Raw genomic sequence first — 18,040 nt, 5'->3', positions numbered from 1 at the left:
GGAGAGAGAGAGCAAAAGAAAGTGAGCTGAGAGCTGAAAGCTTGAGAGCTTAGTTGCAATAGAAGAGTGTGAGAGTACAACTGAAAGAGTACAACTGAAAGAGAGAGAGATAAGGTTTTGTCCTAGTGACAAAACCTTAGTAGTCACTAACCATAGTTAGTGAACTAACTGCGGTTAGGGGGAAAAACCTCTTAAAGAGGGAAAAGTGCCCCTAACTAGCTTATTAAAATACATTGGTCACTGCTGAATTATATCTATAATTCTGACAGATTTATCTCCCAAATAATTACCTTAGGGTCACAAAAGCAAAGTTCTAAGATAAGCTCGTCCTCAATCTCAATCAAGGAGTGATCAAGAGATGGCGTAGTGTTACTCCCGCACCCTTCTCCCATATTAGACAAAGCTGATGTAAAATATACAGTCCACCAACTAATCATAGATGGACTGCTACAAAAAACTAGATAGCTGTCTTGTACAAGTCTTAGACCCCTTCCTGGGTTTGCTTTTAGCTAAAGCAACCATGCAGATTTAGGCTGGCTCATCTAATCTACACCCAAGGGACAAATATAGGCAGCTGATAGTGGCCTACATAGCTCACCTGCTATCAGCAATTTTACACAACAAGTAGTCAAGCTATTCCTGCTGTTCCAAGTGACTCTACCTCCAGTGTTTATTCCACCATCTGCTCGATCTCTCCAAAATCAAATTGCTCTATTACCATTTAAGCAGCCCAAAACCTGGTCAAGTAACTATCTGAACGTGGTTCAACTTCAAGTCAGAGTCCAAAGTACCACAGGACAATCCCACAAACAACCCATAGGGGTTCAAGCTAGCAGCTCACCTCACAACTGTAGGCTTAGTACGTTGAGCCACCCCCGAGCCTGAAGTCTACACCATCGCGAGAGCCAACCAGCCTAAAATCAGAACATGTGTCCCATACCAGATGCTCCTTCCTCTAGCTATTGTTCCCTACATCCAAAGGAGAGTCCACTCCTCGGACTGTAACATACCTTCACTTGTCTTCACAGCATTTTTGGATCATTATTGGATATCCTAATTTCATTTATTATAATCATATGTTTATTTACACCACATGTGAGTTTTCATTGTGTCATTTCTTGTGATAGAACTTCACACCCCAACCGGTTATCTTTTACGAATCCTGCATGCATGGTTAGATCACAATTCAAAGCCCTTATCATGGTTTATCAACATGTGTGCCTATGTCTCACCTTCAGTGTGATTTGTCATCGCCAATATGCTTTTCCGTCTTTAGTACGGTTCACTTTTTCTGTCTTCAATACAGTCTTATTTTGGTGATGGATTTTCAATCTCCATGATAGTCACATCTAGTGACAAGATGTTGGAAGCTAGTGCATGAGGTGAACTTTTAGCACATCCACAAGGTTTTCATAACACCCAATGGGCTCCAATTCCCATGGACCTTCAGACTGGCTTTAGGAGTGACCAAATGTGATCTTCAGAACCCTAATTTTTCAGTGTTTGGTATATCACCCTGATCATCCCATAAATTAGATAGGGCGCGTCGAGGTCTAAAGGATGGTTTCAGTTTGAGTAAGTTCAAGCTGTCTTGGTCAATAAGTTCGAGTTGTCTTGGTCAAATTATGAGCCTAGCAAGCCTAGGATTGCATTTGCTATAGGCCTATTAATTTAACTAATTGTGTGCATGGGCAGAGGGGTCATGGGGCAATATTTTAAAGACATCTAAATAAAGGAATTAAAATAACTCCTAAAAACTATTCTAACCTAGAACAACCAACTAAATACTACAATTAGAAAATAAGATGTTAGAAATCGTTTTTCAAGCTTTTTCCAGCTTTTTCAACCTGCGTTTTGTGATTTCTCAGCTTTTAGAAGCTTTCCACTTTCCCCCAAGGTCTATAAGAAGATTGCAACCAGTTTTAGGCAGTCTAACTGCTCTCTTTTGCAAATGCACACCCTCTTCTTGCTGCTCCCCTGCTATCTCTTGCACCCTTTTCTGAATCCTTGCTTCCTAGCCTTTCCACTCACTTCCAGGGGGACCCACTTGATCTTGCGATTAAACAAGAAGCTGCTCTACACCTTACCAAACCTAGAAACAGAGTTCTGACAGCAAAGAAGAGGCTGGAAACCAGCTCGCAGCAGCCAGCTTACCTCCCTGGAAAATTGTGATTTGTTTTCTTACATCTGTGGGCTATTTTCTAACTTTGTGGATTCTTCTCCTCGCGAAAGCTCAGTTCTAGATCTATTCCTGCTTCGCCTAGTCTGATATTTTTCTGAAATTCTGCTTCAGCTGGCTGATATCCTACTTTCCACACCCGGGGCAAGCCTCAAGGTAAATCTAATTCATAGATTCAGCCTTCTACTAAAATTGCGATTCAATTTCAGGCTGATATGCTTTGTTAAAGATTTTTCTTTTCACTTTTGATTATTGCCACTTTAGTCCTAGTATGCCCTGTTAGAAATGACCCAACAGAGGGTACACACAACGGAAGACTTTAGTAATGCCCAGGAGCTCACACAGTGTGCGTGTGGGGTGTGGAATCACAAACTTCTTTACTTAATGTGCGTCACATAGATGTGCAGACTCATCAATAGACAATGAACCAGCCAGATAGAGAAACCACCAAAATATATATTTCCGTCCAAAACTATGGACACAATACAAAAGAGATAGATCCAGAGTCCCACCAATGGTATGGTCATTTAACCACAAGGTCCTTCTCCAATCTGCTGGCTATCTCTAGACTCAAGTCTGCGTGCTCCACCTCGAGCTTCTATAGACTTTCCGTCCAGTGTGTTCTTCTCCACCTTACTGCCTGTGAATCAGCCTAGGTGGGCAGCCCCTGCCAAGCTTTGTCTGCAGCACACAGGTCCCTGTTCCACTGCTCCAACCTGCTTGTGAATGGCTCCTCCAGAAGGTATGATGATCTCAGCACCTTGCTGCCCTAGAAGACAGCCAAGGTCCAGCCTCTTCCTGGCTAAGTCTGCAGCACTTGTTGCACTCTCTCACCTCCTGTAGATAGGCAAAAGAGTAGGCTTCCTGCTGCTCCTTTCTGCCCTAGAACTGCTGGCTGCTGGATATGGAAATGAGGCCTGTGGCGTCTGCTTTTATAGGCCCCAAGGGCCCCTTGAAGTAACCGACCAGCCAGCCCTAAATGGGCCGACTGGCTGGTCTGTTTGGGCCAACCAGTCTGCCCCAAAACCAGCCCTTTAAGGGCTCCATAACTATGGCCCTTTGGCCCACACTTCTAGGGCTTTTGGCCCTCCAATCTAGGCAAGGGCCCAGCCTATTTAAGGCATGCCTCTGCCCACTTGCAGCCCCATTTGCTGCTCCACCAGGCCCCAACCATGTCAGCACCTGTTCACCCTGTTCTCCTGATGACCCGTCTGTACTGCACCTTTGCTCCAGCCCTCTAGTCATCTGCATCTGCTCCGTACCTTGCTTCCAGCCCTCCGTACTGGCCCGTACAGTTGTGCTGTCCGCCTGCACGTCTGCTGCAGATACTCGCAGCCGAAAGACCTCGCTCCAGGCTCTCCGGATACTCTTGAGCAGTGCTGCCCACATGACAGCCTTGCTGCTGCCCATGTGGCAGCCATCTCTTCACTCTTGGCTGTGAGGTGCTGCGCATGTGGCAGCCCCCTCTCTTTCTTCTCTCTTGGGCACATCCTGCCCTAGGTCTCCCTCCCCCACGCTCTCCTCATTTGGGGGCTTACAGATGGGGAGGTGACCTTTCCAACACCCCCTCTCACCGACACATCCAGGCCCAATGCCAACACGTCGATGAAGATGCTCCAGTAACTCCCTAGTCGTAGTCCTCTGAAACTTTTCGATGTCGAAATCTTTTCCTGTCTTTTCATCCAGTGGCTCCTACTCCACTAGGTCTGGTTCCGCTTCCGCACACCATCCTGGTACACAAGTCCATCTCTAGTAGCACCTCCTGGCACCACCTTCTTCAGTCACGTTCCCGCCTTCGAACTCGAGCAATCCAGCCGTCACGATCTTCCAATTGTCCACCTCATAATGAGTGAACAACCTGGAGTCTTCCAGGCACCATGCTCTGAGGGTCTATTCAACCCGTCCTCCTTTTGGCAAGGTTTGCAACAAAAGTACATCTCCAAATAACCTCGACCGCGAACTTTAAACGCACCTGACTGAACCTGAGTCACCCTCCTTCTCGCAAGGGCACAATCCTCCAGTCGTGGAAGTCGATTCCCAAGGGCTTCTGAATCAGGGTCGTCCTTCAGCAAGGTCCCTGCCTTCGGGCTCCCACACCTGTGAGCCTCCTACTTGCGCTCTAATACCATGTTAGAAACGACCCAACAAAGGGTACACACAACAGAAGACTTATAGTAATGCCCAGGAGCTCACACAGTGTGCGTGTGGGGTGTGGAATCACAAACTTCTTTACTTAATGTGCGTCACATAGATGTGCAGACTCATCAATAGACAATGAACCAGCCAGATAGAGAAACCACCAAAATATATATTTCCGTCCAAAACTATGGACACAATACAAAAGAGATGGATCCAAAGTCCCACCAATGGTGTGGTCCTCTGATCTAACCACAAGGTCCTTCTCCAATTTGCTGGCTATCTCTAGACTCGAGTCCGCATGCTCCACCTCGAGCTTCTGTAGACTTTCCGTCCAGTGTGTTCTTCTCCACCTTACTCCCTGTGAATCAGCCTAGGTGGGCAGCCCCTGCCAAGCTTTGTCTGCAGCACACAAGTCCCTGTTCCACTGCTCCAACCTGCTTGTGAATGGCTGCTCCAGAAGGGTATGATGATCTCAGCACCTTGCTGCCCTAGAAGACAGCCAAGATCCAGCCTCTTCCTGGCTAAGTCTGCAGCACTTGTTGAACTCTCTCACCTCCTGTAGATAGGCCCAGAGAGTAGGCTTCCTGCTGCTCCTTTCTGCCCTGGAACTGCTGGCTGCTGGATATGGAAATGAGGCCTGTAGCGTCTGCTTTTATAGGCCCCAAGGGCCCCTTGAATTAACCGACCAGCCAGCCCTAAATGGGCCGACTGGCTGGTCTGTTTGGGCTGACCAGTCTGTCCCAAAACCAGCCCTTTAAGGGCTCCATAACTAGGGCCCTTTGGCCCACACTTCTAGGGCTTTTGGCCCTCCAATCTAGGCAAGGGCCCAGCCTATTTAAGGCATGCCTCTGCCCACTGGCAGGCCCCAGCCATGTCAGCGCCTGTTCACCCTGCTCTCCTGACCCACCTGTACCGCACCTTTGCTCCAGCCCTCTGGTCATCTGCATCTGCTCCATACCTTGCTTCCAGCCCTCCCTACTGGCCCGTACAGTTGTGCTGTCCGCCTGCACGTCTGCTGCAGATACTCGCAGCCCAAAGACCTCGCTCCAGGCTCTCCAGATGCTCTTGAGCAGTGCTGCCCACATGACAGCCTTGCTGCTGTCCATGTGGCAGCCATCTCTTCACTCTTGGCTGTGAGGTGCTGCCCATGTGGCAGCCCCCTCTCTTTCTTCTCTCTTGGGCACATCCTGCCCTAGGTCTCCCTCCCCCACGCTCTCCTCATTTGGGGGCCTACAGATGGGGAGGTGACCTTTCCAACATGCCCTTGCAGGCCAGTTAGGACCTAGTTAGGACATTATGTTCACTTGGGAAACCTAGGGCATCTACACTTGGCCCACCCAGGACCCTAGGGCATACTTGGATCTATATATGACCCCTCACTTGTCCTTTCACTCTATCCATTTGCAAGTACACTCACAATAGCTGCAGCAGAACCCTAGGAGACCGCTTCTGGATCTGCCAGATCATAACATCCAAACAAAATGCATACCAGTAACCTACTGCCACCTGAGTTAGGGGAAACAACTCCTCGTGGCTCGGGGTCCTTCCTAAAAGCCTGCCTCGATCAAAGACTCCATCGCCCCCACTGCACCTGTCTAGCAGGTACCACTGCCACAATCAGCAAGCAATCCCCCGTCTGGATCCAGAAAGCTTGCTGGCAACGCATCCTGCCATGTGCTACTAGAAGGCTGGAATAAACATCGTAGCAAAGGTAACACAATCTTTCTGGTTACTGGTCCCCTCACTCTTCCTTTGAGGACATTGTCGCTGATAGTGACCTTTCTGGCCACATCGGTTACATGTACGTGATGCCTTGAGCGCTTCTCGTTCCTCAACTATCAACTTTTTTCGTCCTTTCTGCTCAGCTGCCAAAGCCTCAGGCTGACTTTCATAGGTACAATCTACAAATCTCTCCTCCTGGTCAAGCACCATCCTCCCAGGCCAACGCATTCATCCTACCACTAGTTATCGAGGATGAATACAATGCACCATACTGAGAGGATAGCTAAGACAGTAGAGTTATGGTCATGCCCTTGGAAGATATCTGCTTCCCCGCCTAGAGGTAACTTGTTGATGTGCTCCTGCATCGATGTGAAGACTTCTTGGGATCCAACAATCTCATCTAGACTTCCAAGGAAACCCTCTTCATGGGAGAGGTTCGATTGTACATGGACGCCAAGTGCTCCCAGATACTCGTGGCCACCGTATGTGCTTCGCATGACTAATCACCTGAGGAGTGCTGTTAAGAAAGATAAACAACTTTACCCTTGCATTGCCACAGTCCTAGAGCTGAGAAAGGATCTCAGCCTCCTTCTACTCCAGGATGTCAAGGTTGGACGCAAGGGAATCAGACCTGGTAACTCCCACCAAAAGAAAGTCCACCATATCATACGACTATAGCACAGACTCCATCATGACCCACCAAACACCATAATTTGAGTCCATCCAATTGACAGTCGATCAGGAAGGTGGGAAAAACTGAAATTTTTGCCTTGCTCTAACCCATCTCGGACAGGTAGTCATGTCGGAGTGAAGTCGGAATGAAACTTAAAAGAGAGAGTGGGGTGGATGGGATAGAAGGAGAGAAGGGGATGGACAAAAAGAAGGGGAGAAGAGGGTTGGATATGGTAATGCAGAGGCTATAAGCCTCCAAGACCTTCACACCTCGCTATTCCACCCTTCAGAAAACCTCCCTTCAAATCTGAAAACACCTTCAAAGTCTGTGTACCTTCCTTGCCTCCCAAACAGTCCACGCCTCACACAATCATCCTCACGAACACCTCCGAACAACAGCCCTAAACCTCCTCTCTGTGTGCTGTCTCAACACTCCCTCCACACCTCGGGCAATCATGGCTCTGATTGCATGTGGGAAGTGCAGTGGAACTGAACGGAAATGAAGACAAAGAGAGCCAACCTTAACGAAACAGGAAAGGAGAGAAAGAAAGAAAGATATATTAAAGTCCGCAGGAGGCCTCGCAGGGCTATGGGACAAAGTACGGAATCAAGTAACTCATAAAACCACTGTGGGCAGGGGCAAAGGGCTCGCTAAGGCCCTTGCCGAGTTCTAAAATGCTATACTAGTGCAAAATAGAAAAAAAGTAGCAAAATAGCATGAGGGTGGCATGAAAATATCAAGAGCTCAAAGCTAGCTCAAAGCTAGAGTCCCAAGTGCATGAACCAACTCCACATATCCAGGCTCCATGGTGGCAATCTGATGAGATGCAAAGAGCTCACATATCTGCATCTGTCGAGCTGTCTCCCGTGGTGGTGGAGGGCGTGGTCTCCTCGATCTATAGATCCAACGGGCTATGTCAAGGGTGACGCCTCGCCTCGGTCGATCTCCCCTGAGGAGCGCTGAAATAGGTCGAACCTCGATCGTGTGTGCTCTGGTCACCTGTCCCATCGTGTACGGTCTCTGTGTCCCTCGTCCAACAGTGCTGTGTCGGCTCTCTCCACCGATCCATACATCTCTCATGTCGGCTAGTTCCTCCTCTACCCCCCAGAGTGCCCTGGAGCTGAGTCAAATGCATAAAAATCCGTGACCTGTCTCTGCGCTCGGTCTACCTCAGTGCCCTGTGGTGCGATGGTCCCATCTTGTTGCTCTTTGATATGTCGTAGTAGCGTCTCTCTATGTCGTCGCATCTCCATCAGGTAGAGCCCAATACAGACTTGATTCTGAAAGTGGATCAGTCGTGAGAGTGGGCCAAAGTCGTGCCCCTCCTAAAAAAGTAGTGGTAGCGCCCTTAGATCTCATAGTAGGCTAGGCAGACACACAGAAAATGCTCCTCTGTCTCGACCGCCCCCATCGTGCACAACCTGCAAGTCCGCTACTCTTTGGGTATGCCTACAGCTCTCCCTGCCTCGATCCTCAGCTGATGGGACGAGACCCACATCTGTCCAATGGCAATCCTCAGCGCGTGTGAGACTCCTCTATCCTCGAGATACTGAGGTCTGATGGTGAGCCCATCCTCCCATACTCTCAGGAAATGGTCATAGTGGAGCTAGGTCTTGGTGGGGAGCTCCTGGTCCCCCCCCCCCAAGTGCAAGATGTGTGGAGTTGAAGGAGATCTAACCGTATGATGCGGTTAATTTCATCCCGTGGGATCAACTCAGTCGATGCATCCATGCTATACTGAAACGGGGGAAGCCGGTCCATCTGAATGCCATGATTGGCAAACCATGCGGTGATGCGTGCATACCATGCTGTACCGACCCCACTCTCTGCTAGTCGTATGGAAGACTCTAGTGCCAGTCTCGGAAGTCTCACGTGAGGTAGGTCCCAAACTCTGTGGTGTCACTATTTGAAAGATGGCATCAACCTGGAGAGGGGTCATGGCAAACTCTGCTTGTACTATCTGATGGGGGACCGATGGCTTACTCCAAATCATCCTAGAGTCCATAATCACTTGTAGCCACTCAAATCTCCTCCATTTTGCTGCATAAGAAAAGGTGCCGCATACATGGCAGTCGGCCTCACCAGGGTGTTGAAAAGCCAACACTTTGTCAGTGAATCCTAGAAGTGCGCCTAGAAGCACTGTCGCTCTAGTCGGACCAAAGCACCATGCCCTTGTGTGAGTCGTGCTTTGGCTGCATGGGTCATCGTGAAAACTCGCCCTATGAAAACTGCACCAAAGTATGTGTAGGACTGCACAATCTCCACTGGCTCACTCTGGTATGTAAAGCTATGTCGGTGAAGCACTGTGTGAGAGGTGTTGAAGATCATGACCTTGGTCTGCCCAAGGTTAACCATCAGTTCTCTCTCTTTGCAGAACACCTCTAGGGCATCTAGATGTCTCTGTAGTTCCTTTGCCAAAGATGACAGGAGGACTATGTCATCCGCGTATAGTAGAATCTGTATCATTAAGTCAACTAGTGGTGCTCCCTTGCCTCCTAGGCGGTCTATGAAAGATGTGATCTCATCAATGTAGAGCCCGAAGAGAGTTGATGAGAGAGGGCATCCCTACTTTACCCCGATAGTGCTCTCAACCCAATCTAATAGGCCTCTTGGGGCACGAACTCTCCCTCTGACGGACTCATATAGGCTCACCACTCCCCCGATCAAAACCTCTGGAATCTGCATATCCTGTAGTCTCCTGATCATGCGGGATCGCGGGACAGTGTCGAAGGCCTTCCGAAAGTCTACAAAACAAGCGTAGACTTTCTGGCATCTTGACCTCGCCTCCTCAATGATAGTCCTCAGGGTGAAGATGTAGTCTAGTGTGGAGTGTTGTCACCGGAAACCTACCTGCCCTAGAGCACGCTGCCCATGTGCCTCTGTATGGCTGTTGATCGCCCTTTCTAGTACCGATCCATAGATCTTGGCCAGCATATGACCAATCATGAGAGTGCGATAGGTCCCAGTATCCATGGGGTCACCTTCCTTGTGTATCGGTACAATAATGGTGGTACTCCATGAGGATGGGAAGCCATGACATATCGTGGTTGAACATCTGCACTAGGACGGAGCCAAAACCTCCGGTCCATGATCAAAATGCTCAATTTGTAGCCCCTCATGGTCCTGTGCTCTCCGGTTATGAAGCCGGCTGAGTGCAGCCCGCACATTCTGTGTAGCGAACAAGTGGCAAGTGGTGGGCCTGGGCATAGTGGACATATCAGGTGGTGCCTGCATCGGAACATCATAAAGAGAGCATGCATAAGTGTACCAAACACCTGGGTCTGTGATGGGGATAGGCGGCTTCCCCTCCAATAGAAGCCCCAAGCCAATGGTGGGATCCCCCTCTCGAAATGAGCTGATCACCTCGTCCATTCTATGGGTGAGGAAGGCCCGCCGCTTATGGCGTGTCAGTCGCCGTGAGATCCGTTGTGCCTCGGGTGATGTCAAGTGGCCAAGGGCTCGCTCACGTGTGAGGTGAGCTCTCATCTCTCTGCACTCATCATCATACCAAGGGTTCTGTGGCATCTTCGCTGGTGAGGCACGTGCAGATCGAGCCACTTACGACATGTCAGTCGCCGTGAGATCCATTGTGCCTCGGGTGATGTCAAGTGGCCACGGGCTCGCTCACATGTGAGGTGAGCTCTCATCTCTCTGCACTCATCATCATACCAAGGGTTTTGTGGCATCTTCCCTGGTAAGGCACGTGCAGATTGAGTCGTGGGGAAAGACCTGATGGTTGCATCCATGACCACTGTGGCAAGGGTGTTTTAGGCGTGGGCGAGGTCTACATCATCTCCAAGTAGTAGGGTTGGAAGCCCTTGCGCCAAGTTGCTCACATAGATGGGGTCCAGGGCACGATCAAAGTGAACATGTACACGAGTAGGTGTGGGGGGGATCCTCCCTGTGACTAGCATAGTGGCAAAGATACAGAAGGCTAAGTACGAGTGATCAGCACCAAGTGGGGGAGGGGACACAATAAAGATCGTATATCCGTGAGGTAAAGGCCAAGGGACCCAATAGGTAATCCATTGTGCTTGTCCCTCCGCCATGCGGTAAACAAGTGAGCCCACCAGATGATGGCCATCTTCGTAGACCATTGTAAGTGATCAAATCGTGGACAGCCCCTAGCTCAAGTATATGTATACGGCAAATGAAGCTTAATGTAGAACTATGAAGCATGAAATTGAACATAGAGACATGACACGAGAAGACCTATCAATTGAGGACAATTGATCCACAAGCAAGACGGCGTGTCACGATAATTTTATGGTTTGGATTGTATTAGGTTAATCGATGGAACGTATTAAGATAGAAGGTAGGCTAGGTAGGTATTATGGCAAAGAGCCATGGATTATGTATTTGACTATTTGATATTTATATAAAGATGAGCACTCACACATGCTAGGTCCTAGGGGGGGGTTGGAATGGGTAGGATGCATGGGTTCATTTGAATGGTAGGAAGTCATGGTCATAGGCTAAGGGTAGTGAAATGGGTACATGGGCCTTGGATTCCAAAGGCCACTATTAAAAGGGTGATACCCTTTCATGTCATGCATTCATTCTCCCTTCACTCGCATTCTCTCAATCTCTCCCCTTCAATTCTCAACGTCCCTTGCATGTAGAGGAGTCCATAGCAAAAGTACATGTGTCTTGCAGACATGGGCACTCTCCCCCATTGGAGGGCCATTGCAGCTTTTGGATCTTCTATCTTTTCGTGACAGTAATTTTTCAAAAGGGCATCCATCTCTACCTGCATGGCTTCCTGCCATTCTCGAATATCCTTCGCCTCCTCGAAGGAACGGGGCTCCGCAAGTTGAGCCACCAAAGCATAGTTCACGGAGGGAGTCTTCATGTTACGTTGAGACCGCCACGCTCCGAAACTGCTCTCGAGAATGTCCGTGACCCGTGAGTCTGCTAACGTCTTCAAATACCATTGAGGTAGCTTCTTCTCAAATGGAGGTGCTTTTGATGGAGTTGACTTGGGAGCTGGCACTGGAATGGCATGCTCCACCTTCTCCTCTTCGGGGTCTTCAATCAGCTCCACCTCTCGGATGGTGACCTTGGGTGGGGGTAATGCTGGATGTTCTAGAACCTCTTCTGCAAGTTGTGGCTCGGTCTCCTCAAAGATCACATCCCTACTGATAAGGATCTTCTTCTTGTCTGGATCAAACAGGCGATAAGCCTTGGACTCTTCGCTGTATCCCACAAAGATACAGCTCCGGCTATGGGGATCCAGCTTTGTCCGCTCATGTTTATGTACATGCACAAATACTTTAGAACCGAAAACCCTTAGATGAGATATGATGGGCTTCTTACCATAATAAACTTCGTATGGAGTCTTGTCATCAACAACCTTGGTCTTGGTTCTATTGAGGATGTGTAAAGGCAGTGTTCACAGCTTCACCCCAGTAGGCTTTCGAGAGATTCCTCCCTCGCAACATGGTCAACCCTATCTCTATGACAGTCCTGTGCTTCCTCTCAGCAACTCCATTCTGTTGAGATGTGCGAGCTGTAGTGAGCTGTCTCTTACTCCCGTGCTTCTTGCAGAATCCATTGAACTCAGTAGAAGTGATCTCTCCCCCTCTGTCGGTGCGGAAGGCTTTGATTACCTCCCCGCTCTCCTTCCCTACTTGGGCCTTCCAAGTCTTTGAATTTCTCAAAAGTTGGAGGTTTCTTGGCCAAGCAGAATACCCACGTCATGCGACTAAAATCATCCACTAATAAGAGAGAATGCCACAAACCTGCGAATGAATTTGTCGACATTGGGCCGCAGATGTCCACGTGAACCACTTGAGCGGCTTCTTAGCCCGTGATGAGCCCTCCTGTGGGAACTTGTCCCTGTGTTGCTTGCCTTCCACGCAAGCCCTGCAGACACGATCATTGCCTGCAATGGGTGGAAGTCCATCCACCATCTTTGTCTTATGCATCTCGGAGAGAGTGCCATAGTTGACATGACCGAACCGCTCATGCCATAATCTGAATCTGCCATGGTCCCCGTGCACCAACAGAGCGTTGAGCCAATATAGCCCATGCTCCTCGACACCTTGAGCCACCACCTGTCCGTTTGCCTTGAGTGTGACAGTGACCTTGCCGTTGTCAAATAAGACCGACATATTGTGCTTGTCCATCTAACTGACAGACAATAGGTTCTTGCACAAATTCGGTACATACAGTACACCGGAAATCAACTCCTCGTTTTTTGCAGTCGTGATGAATGGAATACTACCGACACCCTTCACAAGGTATGACCAGTTATCCCCAACAGTGACCTTGGAATCGAGATGCGTACCTTCCATGGTTTTGAACCACTCCTTGTCGGACATGTGCTTTGAAGCTCCACTGTCCACATACCAATCTTCCTCTCCTTCACTGACTGCATAAGCGGAGCAGTACTCAGTGATGATGAAGAGAGCGCTGGTCGTGACGTTTGCTGATTCAGTCTTTGGCTCCTCCTTGGACTTGGACTCCTTCTTCAGGTCCGCCGCCTTCTTGCGGCACTCTTTAGCAGAATGACTAAGCTTCTCACAGTAGAAGCACTTCATCTGCCTCTTTTTCTCTGCATCCTCGTTCTTGCTTTTGTTCTTGAAGTCTTTGAACTTACCCTTGTTGGGCTTGTCCCTTGCCACAAGAGCCTTCTCGCCCGATTGAGTAAACAATTTTTCCCGAGAGCCTCTTCATGCAATAGTAAAGGCCCAAGCTCCTCGAAGGTGAGAGGCTTGGTCCTCTATCCTAAAGTGACCTGGTCCTCTGTCCTGCAGTGACTTGGTCCTCTGTTCTGCAGTGACCGTAGTCATGAAACTCTTAAAACTTCGAGGTAGCTTGTGTAAAATCAACAGTGCCAGTTGACTTGAATCTACCTTCTGACCAACAGCCGCGAGCTGGTCCCTTACCACCTTGACTTTTGTCAAATGGTCATGAATATTGTCTACCTCAGTCGTGTCCAAATTATACGATTGATGTTGGAGCATCAGAATTCGAGATGTATTGTCAGTTTCATACAAATCCTTCACGATAGCCCATGCCTCTACAGACATCTCGGCTATCTGGATGTGCGGAAGAACAGAGTCCACCATGGTCCCAATGATTAATGCTAGGGAGTGGGCATCTCTCTCTTCCCAATTCTCAAGCTCTTCACCATCCACTGAAATGACAATCTTCCCCTTGTTGTCCAGCAAGTCTTCCGGTTTTGCCTCCACCCCCGTTGTTAGCTTCCACAACTTCCGGGCTACAAGATGGCTCCGGATTTTCATCTTCCAAATCGAGTAGTTCGACCCGTCTAGCTTCCCTAACTCTCCGAAGTTCAAGATTGTGAATGGGAGGAATCTAGATGAGGAGGAAGGAAGAGAAGGGGCTGTAGAGGCAACAGTAGATCTTTGTCCTCCATCCTTGCTGCAATAAAAAACAGTAAACTGAATTTACAGCGGAGAACTTGACCACGCAGCAAACCTGAGTGTCGATTGGAGTCGCCTACTTGCTGAGGTACTCCGATCTAGAGCTGTGAAGCTAGCTCTGATACCATGTTGGAAATAGAGGATAGAATCACTCACACCTCACTCCCAATCTAGCTCATACAACACTCAAAAAGAGAGAGGACAGAAACTCAGATATATTACAAAGGACAGCAAGGCTGCTGTCCATATGAACTGAGTATTCTCCTCTCCCTGCGCGCTTGCCCGGTGCAAGGCAAGTCAGTGCTGGTGATGAAGAATAGTGGGGGAATGAAGCCCCTTTTATAGGAGGGCAAAGAGCCCTGGTAGGTGACCGACCAGGCCAGTCTGCTGTAGCCGACTGGACCGACCTGGTCAGGGCCCTTTTTGGGGCTGTAGGTGGGCCGACCAGACCTGGCTGGTCTGGCCTATATGTAGGCCCCTCTGGAGGCCTTTTGCTGCTGCTGGCTTCAACTACCTGCACAAGGTTTGTATGCCAATACATGCTGCCTGCACAATGCTGCAACCAAAATAACTTGCAAATAACCCGGAGGCATGATGGCCTTAATGCAAAAACAGAGGGAGAAAAAGGTTCATTTTGCAGAGGGCAAATGTGCCAAAAATAGGGCAAGGCAAGCCCAATTTCATACGTGTCCAGTTCGAATCTCTGAGGTCATGCTTAAACTCACTGAGCTTGTTGTTCTCGTCCGTGCACAACGCTTTTCAAAGGGTGTCGCTGTCAGGATAATGGAGTCGCCTCGCCATGGCATGTTGGAGGCAGTTCCGTTGGGCCAGAGGTAAAGTAAATACTCTCAAGGATGTTCCACCCCAAAACTGCATCATAGGCTATTTTTTGCATTGTCTGTCAATATCTCTTTTTATCACACTGTCTTTCAGTTACACTTACACTTACGCACCTAGTTACAAAAGCGCTTCCGCTCTGACAATTACTGGGCGTACATTTAGTAGTTGAATTTATGTTTCAATGTGCTAGTGCGAGAGTAGTTTAGGTCACGTGCCTCACGAGAATTGTTGCGAGTGCCTTGAAATTTCCTAAAGTTGATTGGTTCGTGCAAGGTCTCCAGAAGCAACTCCCCAAACTATCGTAAAATTTTGCCAAAGGAAAACTTTCAGAAAGGGGCAAATCCCACTTTTCCCAATTCCAATTGAATTTTGCTGAGACAACCTAGATCCAGATGCTTAGATTCTATTCACCCTTGGAGGTTGTGACACTGCCAATGATTCTATACACTCTTGGAGATTGCGACACTGCCAATGACTCTAACATGCAATGCGCCAATCATCCATCTGCATAACTTGCAGTTGGAAATTCCTTATGTTCAAGCATATTTCAAACCAAAATCATAACACCATACAATGTATCACCATGAAACCAAAAATGACAAAGTGTATTTGTCAAACTCTGATCAAGATTGACACCTGTATTAGTTTAAGCATCCAGCTCAATTGGTCCCACTAATGGTTCAACTATTACACATGTCTCAATCGTCCACATCTGTGCAAGCTGCCTTGCACATTCCCAATAGCTGCGGCTACAACAGCAAATGCACGCTGAGAAAAACAAGCAGAGGAAGGTGGAGGTAAAGGCGTACAAGATTTATAACACCCACCTTTAAATGGACAGGATAGGGCAGGAGAAGAAAGGGAGGGGATGATAAGTAGGGAAGATGAGGCCAGGTGCCACTGATATACATTTGCTCATTCGTGAGGCACTGTCAGCAAAAAGTTCAATGACATGCCCAATGAACATCATTAAATTAGACTGCTTGTAGACAAGTATCGTAGGTTGGCTCTCCCACATAAGATTGGGCTGATTAAGGGACCTCAAAAAGTCCGAGATGGAACTGCCTCCCTTGACATGACACACTGCCTTAGGGCAATGTCGGTAGAAGTTGCACAGATGAGGATGCAAGCATGCGTTTCATTCCGCCACTTTTCTTGATTGTGCGTTCGCAAGTACCCATTTCTGTCCAAACTAGTTCCAAATTCAGGGAAGAGAAGGCAAGTTGCTTACTTAAAACAACGCCCCTTCTATTGTCATTGATCGCACTTCGAGGTCCCTTCCTACCTAAGATAGCAAATCTCCAACTCGGGGCTAAATTTACGAAAAAGCCTCCCCGCGCTTTCCGCTCGCTTCTTGCTTGGATTATTGAATAACGTTACGATTTCGCAGCTCGTTAGCTTTCAACGACAATGCAGTGGTTGCATAAGTCAAACTACGCAGCTAGACGGGTGAAATGTAGAAATGATCACTTAGTCTCCCAGGGCCGTTTCAGAATTACAAAGACGAATTTTATGTGCCTTTCTAAGAGATCTTGTCAGACACTTTGACAGATGCCTTCCCTGGTTCAAGCTTTCTTCAACGTCTTGTTACAATCCTTCGCTTAAGGAAGAGACTTATTTGGAGAAGAAGTAACCTGGCCAGTTGGATGCATGCGGTAGAGAACTCGCGGTAGTCGGCCTTGGAGCTGGGCTTGATGCACTTGTAGACGCGCTCCATCAGGGCTCGGGCGCTGGCCAATGTTGCCATCATGAGTCTAACATGAGTGAGAAATGCAGCAAAGAATGCTGCAAATCAACTACGCGGCGTGGATGCAGTGTACCCAATTCGCATTGACAAGAAATGGCATGGGTACCCTCGTAGAACGTTTCTTAATTGTGCAAAATGCGGGCGACAACTCTCTGTCAGCACAACCGCCCCTCCTCGGTTCACCGTCTTTCTTTTTGGAAAATCACTTCTTGTCTTGCATAACTTGCTTTGCCTGCGTCTAAAGACCTGCATAAGCTCGTGGGAGCAAACAAGCTCAAGAAATCGAAGCCGAAATGTGGAGTGCTCCACTGTTCACTTGAGCTTCTGTATGTGGAGTGCTCCACTGTCTCGCCCTCTGTCTGTCTCTATATCAATACCGCCAGGTTTTCCAGTAATTCTTCATCGTCTGTCTCTATATCAGTATCGCCAGGTTTTCCAGTAATACTTCATGGTCTGTGAGCACAGTCTGCAATGGAACTCCACGACCCACGTCACAAAAACTGTGACTCCTCACAGAACTTCATCTACCACACAGTCTCGCACCTTCCACGCCTCATCACCACACCTCAACATAATTTCCACTTCCGCACCTTATCTCATCCTGCCCAGCATGCTGCCCTTCCATCATCTGTACGACTAAGTACGTCCTACGTCCACAAATTCTGAAAGCAAATGCTTTCACTGTTTCACCTCTTTTACATGGTTATGGCTTGAATTTTTGCATCGAGAGGACACGCACATTATTGAATCATGAGCTCAAGTTCCTTCCACAACATCTTTTTCTCATCTTTTACACGTTTATGGCTTGAATTTTTGCATCGAGAGGACACCCACATTACTGAATCATTAGCTCATGTTCCCTGCAGAACATTTTCCTCCTCCACTTCACCACGACCCTGATGCTGATTCCTAATCAGATGCATGCATGCTTCTGCTTAATCAACTCCCCGTCCACACGTGTCACACGATATCACGGAATAGAAATTTTCTTTTAACCTTCCAGTTTATACTCGAATCAAGCCTCACCCCATCACTTCTCATGCGTGTGTGGTCAACGCCTGTTTGACTGACATGCTTCACACATTTGGCCGGGTTTCACCACCGGGGGACATCTTCCCGCAGACGCCTCCACAGCTAGGCAACAGGATTTTGAACATGGGGAACTCACAAGATTCGAACCCGAGCAACCAACTCTGGTAGGTAGACACCTTACCACTTGAGCTTGCCTTGCTCCGCCACACTTGGGTATCATAGGAGCCCACACGCATCACAAAAGTAATGCAGGTATGCACCACTAGACACCGCAAATGGAAAGTGCAAAACTCAAAGCAATGCATAAATTAAAGGTG

At 48.4% G+C, this 18,040-nt stretch overlaps 1 protein-coding gene across 1 annotated transcript in view; it reads right to left on the bottom strand.

Moving 5' to 3' along the window:
- The window catches only part of LOC147898775 (uncharacterized), an 87,502-nt gene extending 70,048 nt beyond the window's left edge, over positions 1–17,454 (bottom strand). Inside the window, exon 1 of the mRNA XM_087379430.1 lies at positions 16,579–17,454. Within this exon, the coding sequence (XP_087235556.1) occupies positions 16,579–16,694 (116 nt within the window). The 5' untranslated portion in view covers positions 16,695–17,454. The remainder of the gene's footprint in view (positions 1–16,578) is intronic.
- Between the last annotated feature and the right edge of the window lie 586 nt (positions 17,455–18,040).

The sequence above is a fragment of the Dipteris shenzhenensis genome, chromosome 9, assembly GCF_047967505.1.
Source record: "Dipteris shenzhenensis isolate YYH24624 ecotype China chromosome 9, Dip_SZ_1.0, whole genome shotgun sequence".
NCBI lineage: Eukaryota > Viridiplantae > Streptophyta > Polypodiopsida > Gleicheniales > Dipteridaceae > Dipteris > Dipteris shenzhenensis.
This window is presented reverse-complemented; position numbering and strand designations above follow the sequence as displayed.